Source organism: Neophocaena asiaeorientalis, unplaced genomic scaffold (genome assembly GCF_003031525.2).
Source record: "Neophocaena asiaeorientalis asiaeorientalis breed wild unplaced genomic scaffold, Neophocaena_asiaeorientalis_V1.1 scaffold87, whole genome shotgun sequence".
Classification (NCBI taxonomy): domain Eukaryota; kingdom Metazoa; phylum Chordata; class Mammalia; order Artiodactyla; family Phocoenidae; genus Neophocaena; species Neophocaena asiaeorientalis.
Genome location: NW_020175432.1, coordinates 3,929,763 through 3,946,487, shown reverse-complemented (window position 1 = coordinate 3,946,487; position 16,725 = coordinate 3,929,763). Strand labels below are relative to the sequence as shown.

Here is a 16,725-nt window from a genome sequence, read left to right as displayed (position 1 = left end):
TTTTTTTTTTTTTTTTTTTTTTTTTTTTATCTTTTTATGATTTGCATCTATGTTTGAGTGAAATTGGCTTGTAATTTTCCTTTTCTGTTTCAGGTTTATTCCAGCCTCATAAAGTGGGGTGGGAGTGTTCCCTTTTTTTTTCTAAACTCTGGAATATTTTGCCTAAGAGTAGAATAACTTGTTCCTTAAAAGGGAGTTTTACCAGGAAAAACCATTGGGGTCTGAATTTTCTTTGCGGAAAATTTTAAAGCTTTTGTTTCAGTTCTATAAGAGTCATAGGGCATCCAAGTTCTCTATTTCATTATGGTAAGTAAAATTTCTTTAGGAATTTATTCATTCCATCTAAGGCTAACCTGTATAGTCAAAGTTGTTAATAATGTGCTTTTATTATATTTTTAATGCTGCTGCAAGTGTAGTGTTTTCTAGGTTTTCATTCTTGTATTTATATAGTCTTTTTTTTTAAAAAATACATCCTGCCAGAATTCTGTCAATTTTGTTTTTCGTGAAGAACCACTTTATAATGTATATGTTTTCTATTTCATAACTTTCTGTTCTTTATAATTGTCTTCCTTTTACCTTTTTGGCATGTTTCTTTACAGTTTCTTACATTGGAACCTGCACATCCGAAAGGATTACAGTGGTAGTATTTTATTATACTTCAGTTCTAAATATTATCAAATATTATGACTTCTTTGGCATGTGAATTATTTAGGCCTTTTTCTTTTAATTTCCATTTCTGTGACTTTTTCGGGTTATCTTTTGGTTTTGTTTGCTAACTTGCTTGCACTATAAGTCAGAGATAGATGACATTTTCTGAGACACACATTGTGTCCCATGTGTGGTTGGAGTTTATAGTTAGGAAATACTGTTTCATCTTGTGCAATCTGCATATAGTTATTGAATTATCTGCTTGAACATATTATTGAGAGCTCTGGTAGTGGCTTTGTCCATCTCCTTAGAGTTCTGCCCCCCACCCCTGATATATATATATATTTTTAAAAATAAATTTATTTATTTAACTTTGGCTGCATTGGGTCTTCCTTGCTGCACGCGGGCTTTCTCTAGTTGCAGTGAGCGGGGGTGGGGGGGGGCTACTCTTTGTTGTGGTCCGCGGGCTTCTCATTGAGGTGGTTTCTCTTGTTGAGGAGCATGGGCCCTAGGCGTGCAGGCTTCAGTAGCTGTGGCTCGCGGGATCTAGAGTGCAGGCTCAGTAGTTGTGGCGCACAGGCTTAGTTGCTCCGCGGCACGTGGGATCTTCCCAGACCAGGGCTTGAACCCGTGTCTCCTGCATTGGCAGGCGGATTCTTAACCACTGCACCACCAGGGAAGTCCTACCACGGATATATTTTTGAGGCTATATTATGAAATATATATAGCTTTTTCTTGGATTGTACCTCTTCTTTTTGTAATTCCTCAGTTTTCTCTATTAGCCTTTTTGCCTTAATTTATTCTGATATTAATATATTTAAACCAGGTTTTTTAAAAAAAGTATTTGCCTTGTATATCTTTTTAAAATTTCCATTCTTGCTATATCCTTTCTCTTGTAAACAACATATAACTGGATTGTTCTTACTCCATTTTGAGAATATACATATTTTAGTTGAAGCATTTTGTCCCTTAACATCCTCTTTTCTTCCCTCTAGCTTCCTTTGATTTGAGTACTTTTTTCATTCCACATTTTTCTCTGCATATTTTGAATTTATCTACATGTTTATATGCATATTGAATTTATTTATGTCTATTATTTTAGTGGTTGTTTTGGAGTATTCTTATTCATGCTCATTCATGAACTTTAGATTTTTTTAATTAATTAATTAATTCATGGCTGCGTTCAGTCTTCGTTGCAGTGCGTGGGCTTCTCATTGCAGTGGCTTCTCGTTGCAGAGCACGGGCTCTAGGTGCACGTTTCATTAGTTGTGGCACGTGGGCTCAGTAGTTGTGGCTCACGGGCTCTAGAGCACAGGCTCTGTAGTTGTGGCACACGGGCTTAGTTGCTCTGCAGTATGTGAGATCTTCCCGGGCCAGGGCTTGAACCCATGTCCCCTGAATTGGCAGGCATATTCTTAACCACTGTGCCACCAGGGAAGTCCCTAGATTTTTGATATGTTATCACTCTCCTGATTTACATGGTTTTGTGATCATGCATTTTAATTCTATCTATTTTTAAACCTCAGAAGAGATTATCATTGTATACAGTCATTTTTCTCACACATTTTCCATTTTGTATGCTAACTTTGATTCTTGGACTCTTTGATATAAGTTCTTAACACTCTTTACTTTGGTTCCTTGATTTTTTCTTTCTCTCTAAAATAACGTATTTTAGAATTTCTCTTTTCTCTGAATGGCAAGCCCAAATATACCATTATTTTGCCATCTTAGTAGGCATTTTGGTTGCTAAAGGACTGTATATTTTATTCCAGAGCCATGAAGATGTTCCATTATCTTCTGGCTTCCATTGTTGCTGGCGAGGAGTCAGGTGTCAGGCTAATGTTTATTTCTTTAAAGCAGTGATTCTTAAAGTGTACTCTTCAGACGTACAACATCAGTATCACCTGGGAACTTATTAGAAATGCATATTCTTGCATCCCCAGTTTCTGATGAATCAGAAACTGGGGATGCGGCCTAGCAATGTGAGTTTTTTGGTTTGTTTTTATAAAATATGTTTTCAGTGTTTTTTTTTGTTTGTTTGTTTTTGCGGTACATGGGCCTCTCACTGTTGTGGCCTCTCCTGTTGCGGAGCACAGGCTCCGGACGCGCAGGCTCAGGGGCCATGGCTCACAGGCCTAGCCGCTCTGCGGCATGTGGGATCTTTCCAGACCGGAGCACGAACCCGTGTCCCCTGCATCGGCAGGCGGACTCTCAACCACTGCGCCACCAGGGGAGCCCTTCAGTGTGTTTTAACAAGCCCTCCAGGTGATTCAGATGCATCTTGAAGTTTGGGAATCATTGCTTTAAAGGTAACCTATGCTTTTTCCCCTGGCTGCTGTTAAGATATTCTTTTTGCCATTGCTGTTTCTCTGGTTCAGTGTTGTTGTATCTGTGATCTGTTTTTATCTTAGTCTCTTTATATTTGCTTTTTGAAATGAGAAATCCACAGCTACTATATTTTGCAATAACTGCCTGTGCTCCTTCTCTCTCCCTTTGGAATTCTATTTAGAATCAGTTCAGCCCTTTTCCCTCTGTCCCCCATGGCTCTTTATACTTATCATCGTTTTATCTGTGTGCCCTCATGTTTATTCTCTAGAAGTGGTTTTTAAATTTAAGCCTGCATAAAAGTCACCTATAGTGCTTGTTAAAACAGGTTCATCAGTCTACTCCAAAGAGTCTCATTCAGTTGGACTTGGATATGAGCTGGGCATCAGAATTATTAAAGCTCTCTAGATGATGTTTATGCAGCTGGCTGGGGGACCACACTTTGTGTGATACTCTAGAAAACAATTTTTTGGGGGCTGTGTGTAATCTGATAAAACTGTTTATCTAGTCCCTGCCATTTTACCTTTATTTCAGCAATTGTAATTGTCGTTTTAGAAATTACACATTTTTAAATTTCTGAGTATTTATCGCTAGCTTGTGAATGATTTTGAAAGATATGTCTTTTTTAAAAAATTAATTGATTAATTAAATTTATTTTTTGGCTGTGTTGGGCCTTCATTGCTGCACCCGGGCTTTCTCTAGTTGCGGTGAGCGGAGGCTACTCTTCGTTGCGGTGCGCAGGCTTCTCACTGAGGTGGCTTCTCTTGTTGCGGAGCACGGGCTCTAGGCGCACAGGCTTCAGTAGTTGTGGAACGTGGGCTCAGTAGTTGTGGCTCGTGGGCTCTAGAGCGCAGGCTCAGTAGTTGTGGCGCACAGGCTTGGTTGCTCGGCGGCATGTGGGATCTTCCCAGACTGGGGCTCGAACCCGTGTCCGCTGCATTGGCAGGCGGATTCTTAACCACTGCACCACCAGGGAAGCCCTCTGTCTGTATTTTGTGTTGTACTTAAAATAGTTTTGAGTGGAAGGTTTGATCAGTATATCTAGATTGCCTGTTAATCTGTCCTTTTACCCCGGTACATTTCACCTGGTTGAGAGCTTACAGATAGTGAAGTACAGAGAGATATTAATTTACAAATGTAACACATTTCTGGAGTGAGAAAAGTGGCATGCAGTGTTCTCACTGCTATTGTTACTTTGTCTATGTGTACAAGAGTAACACTGTTAGAAACAGTTCTAGCAGAGGCAGAAATATCACTCCATAAAAGTAACAAAAGAATCATTCTATCTTTAGTATTTACATCTGCAAATTCTGAATATCTTGGGGCAGTATTATAAAATTGAATGTGGGGATTTTAAATCAAATATTGGAAGAGTTATGGCCACAAAAGGAGAAGTCACAGTAGAACAATTTTAAAGGGTAAAATGTGTTTTGGACCAAAAAACTGATGTAGGAGGCAGATCTTCTGTAATTGTGGGGAGCAGGGGTGAGATTAGGGTGAGGTATGTGGGCGGAGGCATTAACCCTGCACTTGTATGATGCTGAAAGCACCTGTTTGAATTTTGTACTCCAGCAACCTCTCTTACCTCACCCTAGTGCTGATCCTGGCACAGAGAAAAACAGATCCCAATGAGAATGGGCTAAGATGTATTGAAATAGAAAAAGGGAACTGTTTTCACTGTGTTATAAAGGAAATTAAAAGAGAAATTAAACAATCTCAGTACCTCTTTGAAAATTCTCTCTCCATCGCATTTATCTGTGCTGATATCAGTCTGATCATCGTGGTTTTGTCTCATGTACTGTGTAGAAACAGGAGTCAAAACTTCTTTAATAGATCCCATAACTGTTCCTAGACTCCCCTGCTCCACTTCCAGTCACTTAGATGCTGAGGTAGTCCTGTTGCATCTGTATTCAGGGTCACTGAGTGTAGCTCAACAAGTGGTATAATTGCTCAGATGAGAAACACTCCAGAACCTTGCTCTGGCCTCTAGTTTGCATTGCCATGAGACTTTGAAAATATCCCCCAGGTTTGAAATTGATGTGAGTGCACTCTCTATCCAGGCTTGAACCGTTTGTTTACCTTGCCCCACATTGTGGGCAGTTCAGGAGCCAAGGTGTAGCTAAGCTTTATGGCTGTGTCCTAGCAGCTGGGTCAACATACATCTCATAGGACCTGAAGGGGAGCCCCCCCCACACATACACCAAGATCCATAGACCCCCTCCTTTGTGATCTTCCCAAGACCCCCAGGTTTGGGAGGGCCTTCTCAACATGAAGAGAAATGTAGATCAGCTTATTTGTCATCCATTCATTCTTTTGCTCACTATTATCCTGTTTGTGATCTGAGGTAACTGTTCCAGACACCTCAACAGTGAAAGAAACAAAGAAGTGGAAAATCTATCTGCCTGGAGCTTATTGTCTGGCTGGGCATAAGGGAAGAAAACTAAACAAGTAAAATACATAGTATGTGTGGGAGAGACAGTAATGCTTACTAGGTATTCTGTGTGCTGTCCTACACTTCCCAGGATCCCTGGAACTAGCAGGGGCATGTGACTAGTTCTGGGCAATGAGCTATGAGCACTTCAGGGCCAGAGCGTGTGTGTCAAGGTGCACAGTTCTCTAGGCACACCCTTCTAATCATCCATGGCCAGAATGACCACGGGTTTCAGTTGGCTCAGATACAAGAGGCATGCCCCTGTGTAACTGGTAAAGTTTCACCACCAGCCCAGGTTGAACAAGTAACGTGAGCCAGACATAAACTTCCGTTTCATCGAGTCATTGAGATTTGAAGTCTGTTTTTGCAGTAAAATAGAGCCTACCCTGACTTAACACGGTATATTAAGTGGAGGTTAGTGCTTTGAAGAAAAATAGAAGAAGGAGTGGGGTTTAGGGATAGACGGGCAGAGGTTTGCATTTTGACTAGAGTGGCCAGTAAATGCCATGTTGAGACACTTAAAGTTAACTAAAGATCCGAAGCAGGAGAGGGAGCAGGTACACTTGAATGTGGAGAAGCACATTTCCGTGTAGAGAACAGCAAGCGCAAAGATCCCAAGGCGGGAACATGCCTAGCACAGGCATAAGGCCCAGTGAGGAGGATAGTGTGAGCAGGGTCACAGGGGGCCGGGAGCCAGGAGGGGTTGTGGATGAGGCAGCAGGAATGTAGGGCTTTGGCTGAGTGAGATGGGACGCCAGCAGGTTTTGAGCAACAGAGTGATGTGACCTACATTTTACTGGCAAAGTTCTACTTGCCGTATAAACTAAAGGACAGAAACAGGGATACTTTAGGAAGCTATCGGAATGATCTAGGAGAGAGGTGGTGCCTTGCACCAAGGCAGTATTAGAGTAGGTGGTGAGGAGTGGCCAGATTTTGGGTAAGTTTTCAAGGTAAAGCCCATAGGATTTGCTGGTGATTTGGATCTAAAGTGTGAAAAAGGAGAGTCCAGGATGACTTCAAGGCTTTTTGCCTGGAGCTCCTGGAAGCATGGAGTTGCCATTGAGATGGGGAGGCTGGCAGGAGCTCAGTGTTAGGTGTTTACCTTGAGGTCTTATTAGATATTGCAGGGGAAATGTTCACGTGGCACTCATCTACCCATTTCTCTGGCTCATGCTGCCTGGGGCAAGTACCAAGTAGTGGAGAGTGGCATCCACTGTAAATTAACAGTTTACCGTTTAAATCGCCAACGGCCATTTTGTTTTATGATGAAAGTAATAGTGTTTTAGAGTGAACATTTATCGAGCACATACAGTCCCATAATCCAGTGTTATAACCTCCAGTTTCCAGATGAGAAAACAAGTTTAGTGAACCCATTCTTTTTTTTGTTTTTTATTTTTTTACGGTACGTGGGCCTCTCACTGTTGTGGCCTCTCCCGTTGCGGAGCACAGGCTCCGGACGCGCAGGCTCAGCGGCCATGGCTCACGGGCCCAGCCGCTCCTCAGCATGTGGGATCTTCCTGGACCGGGGCACGAACCCGTGTCGCCTGCATCGGCAGGCGGATTCTCAACCACTGCGCCACCAGGGAAGCCCCCATTCTTTTTTTTTAAATAAATAAATTTATTTATTTATGGCTGCGTTGTGTCTTCGTTGCTGCGCATGCAGGCTTTCTCTAGTTGCAGCGAGCGGGGGCTACTCCTTGTTGTGGTGCGCTTGCTTCTCATTGCCGTGGCTTCTCTTGTTGCGGAGCGCGGGCTCTAGGTGCTCGGGCTCAGTAATTGTGGTTTGTGGGCTCTAGAGCGCAGGCTCAGTAGTTGTGGTGCATGGGCTTAGTTGCTTCACGGCATGTGGGATCTTCCCAGACCAGGCCTCGAACCTGTGTACCCTGCATTGGCAGGTGGATTCTTAACCACTGCGCCGCCAGGGAAGTCCGTGAGCCCATTCTTGAATGGAGCCCCCATGGGCAAGAATGCTGGGCTTGCAGCAAGGTAGGGTCACCTGAGGTGGACAACAACCTTCATGGATGTGTAATCAGAACCTGGATGTCAGTACCCAAGGGAGGAGGGATTTCAGAGCGTGAACATGTGTGGGATGGGGGAAAGGAAGGCCCAGCAGAACCCTGGCCCTTAGGGATCCTGGCAAAGGAGGAAGGACCACGAGCAGGGGTCTCAAAAAGAGCATTGCCATTGAGATGGGAGAGAGGGAGGAGGACAACCTTGGGATATGATGCACAGTGGCCAAGAGCAGAGGTTCCCCGGGAAGAGGGAGAGAGGGGAGGTTGGTAGTGGGCAGGATCATGTATTGAGATCAAGCAAGACAAGAATCAGGAAAAAGCTGTTTCCTGATTTGGTGTCAGGGGGTTCACATGCAGAGGTCACCTTGAGAGGGGACATGTGTGGCTCTGGAATCAGGTTCATTAGCCCCTGTTTGACCTTCGTCACATGACCTAACCCTTCAGTACATGCCCCACTTTTTCCTCAGGATACTGCTTACCTCCTGGGGAAGTTGCGAGTATTAAATGAGAGTCCCTGGAAAGACTCAGGAGATACTTTGTACATAGTAAGCATGCTTATGTTGTTATTTGTAGCATTGGTATTGATGTTGGCAAGAAAAGTTGGGGTACAGAAACTTGAGCAGAAATTTGTAAATTGAGAATAGAGGAATAAGTGGGAGGTGAGGGTGGAGACCTTGTTCTTCAGTGACTCTGAACCTCTTTTTTTAACTTAACGAGTCTCTCAGTAATCTGATGTTGGAACCCAAATCCTCTACTTGAGAAAGGCAAAGGTTTGTTCCAAGTTCGACCTCAGGAGGCTTGCAATACCTCTTTATACCCAGAAGGTGGCAGCACCTGATCTCATTTGGAGGCAGGTTCCATGGTATCTAGAAATGAATGAAAGATGGTTAACATTTGTGTATTTCCTCACTGCAAAAGGGGAAAGAGAAGGGAGCTAATATTTGTTGAGAATCTACTACATCAGCTGATGTAGTATTCTTGAATCTCTGATAACCCTCACTGTTCTCACACAGGTGGTACTTATCAAATAAAACCATGCCCCCACTGCCACCTCCAAAGGGAGGAATGAGCTCAGGCTTTGCAGTTAAAGAAATTAGGGCCCAGGTCTCACCCCTGCTACCTGCTATGCAATTTTATGGCAGTTACTTAAACTCTCTGAGCCTGTTTGCGCACCTCTCATGGTGCTATAAGGCTCACCTGATTGGTTTTCTGTGGGGTTCAGGTAAACCCAACACTGGATCGTGCTTAACATGAGGTGGGACCTGGGTTCCCACCAGTGCAGTGCTGTTCACTCTCTTTGTAAACCTTTCAAAGAGAAATGCAACTACTTTTATTATTATTATTACTTCACCCAGTTTCATAAGTTGTTCCCAAGAGTATTACATTTTTCTAATTGTTTTATTACATCTGGTTTGTTCACATTTCTAGAAAATAGATAAGACGGGTGCTTGGTAACATTTAATTACAGCTCAAGGAATTAACCAGCTTGCCCCTTATTTTCCAGTTAACAAGCTATAAAATTGTGTTCTACAGTATTTTACATCCCTACTCAGTTTTTAATTTGAAAAGAACATAATTCATCACCTTGGCAAACAAGTGTTTTTTTCCTAGTGTATGATAAATATGTGTGTAGCTAAAGAGACTGCAGATAAAGCAGTTTTGGGAGCATTTTGGCAACACTTACTAAATGTTTAGTCATAAATGTTGACTAAACATTTCACTATCTAGAACTTTGTTCTAAGGAAAAACTTGAAAAAAACTGCAAAAATTTAGCTGCAAATATTTCTTCCAAGTGTTGTCTTTCTACTTGTGAAAAATTGGAAATATTCTAAACATTTTAACGTAAGATCATTTCAATAAATTGATGTGCCTATTTAGAAACACTTAGAAAATGAAGACCTTAAAATATCATAACATTAATGAAAATGAAAATTCATTATACAAATAGTATAGCTGATTCTAAATTTCATCTGCAAAAGAAAATATTCGAGAATATCCAATATTTTTGACAAAGAAAAACTGATGAGTGACACGTTGTCCTAGATACCAGAAGATACCAAAGTAATGTGATTTTTTTAAACTTTTATCATTTGAACTTGATTTTACTATTCATATATCCTTTTCTTCATTCAATATTTTAAAAATAATTTCTATGTGTGAGGTACTATGCTTGGCAAATGTATAACCGAATCACTTTGCTGTATGTCAGAAATTGCTAATATGTATAACAAGTCAGCATAAATTCAGATGAGATTTGATAATCACCTGTATGAAAAAACAAAACAAAACTGCTAAAGGATTAATTCAGCCAAACAGTAAATGACTGGGGTAACTATGACATATGGATTAGCAGTGATGGAGGTCAGGGCAAGATGCCCCAAAATATGCCACTTTGGCATATTGATTATTTTGAATTAAAGTTACATAAGAAACAGTTGGCGTGAGAAGGACACTCTGACCCTTTTTTGCTACCCTGAAAGTAGGAAATAAATCTCCCGTGTGAAAGGCACCTTCCCTGTACCAGAAGGCAAAGAGACATCCTTATCTCCAGAGATAGATATGAAGTTCAGGGCTGAGAAGGTTGTATAAACAAAATTTGTTACTTCTTTACCAATTTACTACCTCAGGCCCAAACTTTGTCTTGTCAATTCTTCACAAATGTATTGTTTCTTTGTCTGAAAGGTGTAAAAGCTGCCTGCTTTGTTCACTTCTTTTAGTCTCATAGAGAACAATGTGACATTGACTGAGAACCAGACAACCTATCAGCGACATAGAGTCTAAACACCACCCCAGGCTTAACATGTATACAGGTAGCTTGGTCTCCAGGTACCTTGGTCTCTTTAGGAGTCCAGAGGTGTTTGAGATTGTACTGTCTTGGTTTTGGTATCAGGGTAATGCTGGCCGTAAAGATTGTGTTAGAAAAATGTTACCTCTTCTACTTTTGGAAAAGTTTGAATAGGATTGGTGTTAATTCTTCTTTTAAGTGTTCGGTAGAATTCACCAGTGAAGTCATCTGGTCCTGGACTTCTCCTTGTTGGGAGAATTTGATGACTGATTGCGCCTGTTTATTTGTTATGGGTCTGTTGATTTTCTATTTCTTCTCTAGTCCATTTTGGAAAAGTGTATGTTTCTGGGAATTTGTCCATTTTATCTAGATTACCTAATTTGTTGGTGTACAGTTGTTCATGGTATTCTATTTATTTTTATTTTTTAAAATACCTTTTCTATTTCTATAATGTTGTGGATTTTTTTTTTTCTTTTTTTGGCCATGCCTCACGGCTTGCAGGATGTTCGATGACCAGGGATTGAACCCGGCCCTGGCAGTGAAAGCCTGGCGTCCTAACCACTAGGCCACTAGGGAACACCCTTTTAGAGTCTTTTTAATTTCTGTAAGGTTGGTAGTAATGTCCCCATTTTTACTTCTGATTTTAGTTATCTTGTTGATCTTTTGAAAGAACCAACTTTTGTTGATTCTAGTTTTTCTGCTCTCCATTTCATTTATCTCTGTTCTAATTCTTTTGCTGCCTTTAGGTTTAGTTTGTGCTTATCTTGTGGCTTAAGGTGTAAAAGTTAGGTTGTTTGAGATCTTTCTTCTTTAATGTAGGTATTAACTGCTATAAATTTCCCTCTGAGCACTGCTTTCATTGCATCCCATCAATTTTGCTGTGTTACATTTCCGTTTTCATTTGTCTGAAAGTTTTTTCTAATTTCCCCAGTGATTTCTTCTTTGTCCTGTTGGTTGTGTGAGAATGTGTTGTTTCATTTCCATGTATTTGTAAATTTTCCAGTTTTCCCTCTATCATTGTTTTTTAGGTTCATTCCATTGTGGTTGGAGAATATATTTTGCTATTATTTGTCTTAAAATTGGTTGAGAATTGTGTTTGGCCTAATTTATGGTTTATCCTGGAAAACCCTAATTTTCTTTTTTTTCTTAAGTGTAGTTCATTGATTTTCACTGAGCTTGTCCACTTTTTAATGTAGACATTTAACTGTATATATTTCATTCTAAGAATGATTTTAACCTCATTTCACAAGTTTTTATTTGTTGTATTTTCATGTAGTATAAAATATTTATTACATTTTCTTTGTTTCATCCTCTACATAAAATTATTTGTCTTTAACTTACAAATATTTGAGTATTTTCTAGATATCTTACTGTTATTAATTTCAAATCTAGTACATTTGCTGTCTTTTTAAATTTGAGACTTTTTTATGGTCCAGCATATATGATCCAGACTCTATTGCTGGGTGTTGAATTGGAGAAAGTTAAATGATTTGGAGACATGTGGTGTAAGAGGTAGAATTCATTGACTTTTTTTTCAAGAGTTTTAAAACATCTACTTATTTTATTATTGAAGTATAATTAATTTATCATTTTGTGTTTATTACTGCTGTACAGCAAAGTGATTCAGTTATACATGTATATACTTTATCATTGTTTTCCATTATGGTTTATCATAGGGTATTGAATATAGTTCTCTGTGCTATACAGTGGAACCTTGTTGTTTATCCATTCTGTATATAAAAGGTTACATTTGCTAACCCCAAACTCCCACTCTATCCCTCCCCCCAACCCCTCCCCCTTGGCAACCGCCAGTCTGTTCTCTGTTCATTGACCTTTTCTGCCCCCACCCGCCTTCATTTTCTATCTAATATCGGGTAGTGGATTAGGACCTGAGTACAGTGGTGCATTCTTCTAGTTTACTATATGGTTTAGGAAACAGTATAAAACAAGGAAATAAAAACAAGGGAGTAAAAACATAAAAATACATTGTGACAGGTTTTGTAGGAGAAAGAGAGTCAGCTAACAGAGAAAGCCAAGTTTTTTCATATGAAGATAATAAATTTTTAATGTGAAGAAGGTTGTGTGGATTTTTCTTTAGTTTGTAAGTGATTAGAGCCATGGAATGGAGCAGTTAAGTTGTAGCTTTTTTCCCCCCTCATCTTTATTGGAGTATAATTGCTTTACAATGTTGTGTTGGTTTCTGCTGTATAACAAAGTGAATCGGCTATATGCATACATATATTCCCATACCTCACCTCCCTCTTGTGAGCGGCCAGAGGGCTGGCTACTGATTCTCTTTGTTGAGCCCAGAAACACAGGCTCAACAGGCTTTTGTATGAGATGTTCTTTGGTGGCTGTTAGTAGGCAGTGAGAATATGATTTTGAATTCATATTGGACCTTGAGTGTTAGAGGTGAAAATTAAGGGAAGCCTTGGCAAAGCACAGAGTATGAAGAGCAATAGGGTAAGGGATGATTCTTGAGCAAATCCAGCCTTTAATGGTAGAAGGAGACCTTCTGAAAAAACCTTGACAGAGTATCAAGAGAAGTAGAGAGAGAACCAGGGAGAGAGTTATATAGAAGCCTAGAAAGAGAATGATTCTCGAAGAAAATAGACACCAAATTTTGCTGAGGATCTAAGACTGAAATGCACTTACTGGATTCCACTGACACAGGACACAGGAGTAATTGTATTTTCTGTGAAGATGGAGATGATGGTAATTGACATTAGGTACACTGAATTAGGGAGATAGTGTGGACTGTCTTTATAAGCTTTTGCTCTGGAGGGAGGACTAAGTGTAGCCGAGGCAGATCTGAAGAGGTTGGCTTTAGAAGGGAGGGAGGGCAGACATCTTACTGGTAATAGGAGTCATAGGTCAGTTGTGGGAGGAATTTTTGTGTAACTGGAGACATGAAAGTAAGAAAGACTCCACTTAACTTTTTTAAAGTAGAGTATAATTTACGTTCAAGAAAATGCACATATCTCAGATGATCAGTTTGATGAAATTTTTGACATGGTGTACATTGTATAGCCACTAACTGAAAAAAATAATAAAATATTTCAGTTGCCCCAGAAAGTTCCCTCTTGCTTCTCATTCTACCACCATATCATATTCCTGCAAGGAGGCAACCAACTTTTTTCCTTCTGTTGACTTAAATAAACACATTTTACTATCGACCTTAATAATTTGTGGAATTGGAGTTATAGAGCTTTTTTTTTGTCTCGCTTCTGTTGGTCAGCATTATAGAAGTTCATCCATGTTGTGTGTCTCAGTAGTTTCTTTTCGTTGATGAGTAGTATTCCACTCTGCATACCACAGTTTGCTTATTCATTCTTTTGTTGATGGATATTTAGATTGCTTACACTTTGGGGCTATTAAGAATCAGATTGCTATGACCATTTTTATATGAATCTTTGTGGACATGTTTTAAAATTTTTCTCTTGGGTAAATATCTAGGAGTGGAATTGCTGAGTCAAATGATAGGTATACTTTTTAAGAAACTGGCTCATTGTTTTCCAAAGTGATTGAACCATTTCACACCCCCACCTTTAGTATGTGAGAGTTTTGGGTATGCTGTATCCTTGCCACCATTTAGTGTTTATAGTCTTGTAATTTTGGCTGCTCTGGTGGGTTAAAATATTATACCATTAGTTTTAATTTGCATCCATCTGATGACTAATGCTTTTGAGTAACTTGTCATGCTTATTGTTCCTCACTCATTAAATTTTGTGAAGTGTCTAACTGTAGCCCTTGTTGAGTTTTTTTTTAATTTTTTATTATTATTGTTTTGTAAGAGTTCTTTATGTAGTCTGAATGTGAATTCTTTGTCAGGTGTACGTACTGCAAATATCTTTTTTCCCCAATTCCCATGTCCCCTGCATCGGCAGGCGGACTCCCAACCACTGCGCCACCAGGGAAGCCCTTTCTTTCTTTTTTTTAAAAAAATAAACTTATTTATTTATTTATTTTTGGCTGTTTTGGGTCTTCGTTGCTCTGCGCGGGCTTTCTCTAGTTGCGGCGGTGTTGCCCAGGCTTCTCATTGTCATGGCTTCTCTTTTTGCGGAGCATGGGCTCTACGTATGTAGGCTTCAGTAGTTGTGGCATGTGGGCTCAGTAGTGTGGCTTGTGGGCTGTAGAGCTCAGGCTCAGTAGTTGTGGCACACGGGCTTAGTTGCTCCGCAGCATGTGGGATCTTCCTGGACTAGGGCTAAAACCCAAGTTCCCTGCATTGGCAGGCGGATTCTTAACCACTGTGCCACCAGGGAAGCCCCTATTTTCTTAATAATGTCATTTGATGACTAAAAATTTTTAATTTTGGTAAAGTCTAATTATTGATTTTTTTAATGTTTAGTTCTATTTGTGTCTAGTCTAAAATGTTGTGTAACTCAATGTTGTTAAAGTGTTCTCTGGATTTTACTTTTTGGTGTTTGAGTTATCTCAAAAAGGTTTTTTTTAATTCAAATTTTTGTGTATGCAGTGATAATGGAGATCAAAGTTCCTTTTTGTCCACTAAGTTCTTGCAGCACTTGTTTTTTTCCTAATTTGAAGATCTAATTGGCTTTCTTAGGCAATTTATGAATTGGGCAGCATCCCATCTATCAACTATAGAAGGGTGCTGTCTCAGCACTATTTATTAAAAAGACCACTTTCCCTAATGAATTTCTTTATTCCCTTATTGAAAATCATTTGACTATGCACATGTAGGTCTATTTCTGTTTTGTTCCATTGACTTTTTTTTTTTTTTTTTTTTTTCCCCCGGCACGCGGGCCTGTCACTGTGTGGCCTCTCCCGTTGCGGAGCTCAGGCTCTGGACACGCAGGCTAAGTGGCCATGGCTCAGGGGCCCAGCCGCTCCGCTGCATGTGGGATCCTCCCGGACCGGGGCACGAACCCGTGTCCCCTGCATTGGCAGGCGGACTCTCAACCACTGCGCCACCAGGGAAGCCCTCCATTGACCTTTTTGTCTATACTTATTCCAACAGCTCTTCATTACTGTAGTAAAGTTAGTAATAGGAATCTTCCAAGTTTATTTTTCTTTCTTAACATTGTTCTGGCTCTTCTAGATCTTCTGCATTTTGGTACCCATTTCAGATTTGGTTTGTCAATGTCTAGAACATAACCTGCTGAGATTTTGGTGATGACTGCGTTGTATCTGCAGATGAATTTGGGGAGAGTGAATACCTTAGTAATATTGACTCTTGCAGCCCATGAAAGTGATATAGCTCCTCACTTATTTAGGTTTTTTATTTCTTCCAGCACGGTTTCACAGCTTTTATTTGGTTTATTCCTATATGCTTTATATGTTTTATGCTGTTATAAATGAAAGTATTTTTTACGTTTCATTTTCCAGTTCTTTGCTGAGTTGTTTTTTTAGTTGTGATTACTGTGAAATGAAATGCAAGATTATTTGCTGAAAGCAAGGGTCATGTAAGACAGTTTTGGGTTTAGAAAAACTGGTGAGATTTTTACATGGTTTTGGGAAGATTGGATTACCACTTATGCTTTTCTTTAGTATAGATGCTCCTTCAAGGTTAGTGACTGTGGTTTGAAAGCTGCTAGTGTGACTGGGTGTGTGCAGACTGGTCTTTCCAAGTACCTTCAGGGAGGAAACAGATGGTTGGAATCATCCCAGACTGGTCTTCTGCTCGTTGGGGGTATACTAGGTAGAGGATTAAAGGAATTTGGACAGAAATTTGTAGAAGTGATGGAACATGATGGATCTCTCAGCTGAATAGGTGGGGCAGTGAAGAAGAATTTGCTGTTAGGGAGCAAGGTGGTAGAAGCCTGGGTGGCCTGGAATCCCCTCTAAGTGGTAGAGTTTATGTGAGAAGCATGTTGTGTAGGAGGTTTTGTCTAGAGAGCAAATTTCTGAATCATTGTGAAGTGAATCTGATTCTGGTGATGACAAGGCCTGGGCTGTGGCCCACAGGTGTGTATGTTGGTGTGGAGTGGGGGGCCAAAAGGCATTGGCGATCAGAACACATGGTCCAGATGGACCAGTCCTCATGGAAGCTGGAGCCATCCTAAGCCAGGAGGACTATGCCTTGAAGTTGAAGAAGTCTGGGGCCCAAATGTTCAATGAGTGACAGAGTTTAACAGAATTGTGACTGGGGACAAATTACTTGAGAGAGTGAATCTGAATCTTACTTGAGGTAGGTCAGGGACCTCCACCACATTGCCTGGAGGTTTTACCTAAGCAGGGTTAAGGCCCAAGCTGAGATAGGCTGCTCCAAAGAGGAAACACTGAAAAACAAAAGTCAGAATTGTCCTGTTAGTGGGAGAGACAGAAAGCCTTTGGCTACACCTAGTAGTCTTTTTCTCATTTACTACAGATGCCTGCTCCAAGAGTCCCATGAGAGCGAGAGAGTAGCTTTCTGGTGCCAGTGCCCTGCTTTCATTCAGGCAGATTTACTATCATTCTCGGAGGATGGCAGCTGTTGGTCTGTCTCCCACATGTGGTAAGTTCTTCGGGTGATGAATGCCCTCAGAAATCAAGCTTCAGTGGCCAGTGGCCCCTGCCCCTTC

The 16,725-nt window shown here is 40.5% G+C and overlaps 1 protein-coding gene across 1 annotated transcript in view; it reads left to right on the top strand.

Annotated features, from left to right (window-relative positions):
* LOC112414687 (zinc finger protein 317-like) overlaps positions 1–16,725 on the top strand; it is a 95,415-nt gene that overhangs the window by 2,348 nt on the left and 76,342 nt on the right. The window contains exon 2 of the mRNA XM_024767259.1: positions 16,533–16,658. Within this exon, the coding sequence (XP_024623027.1) occupies positions 16,628–16,658 (31 nt within the window). The 5' untranslated portion in view covers positions 16,533–16,627. The remainder of the gene's footprint in view (positions 1–16,532; positions 16,659–16,725) is intronic.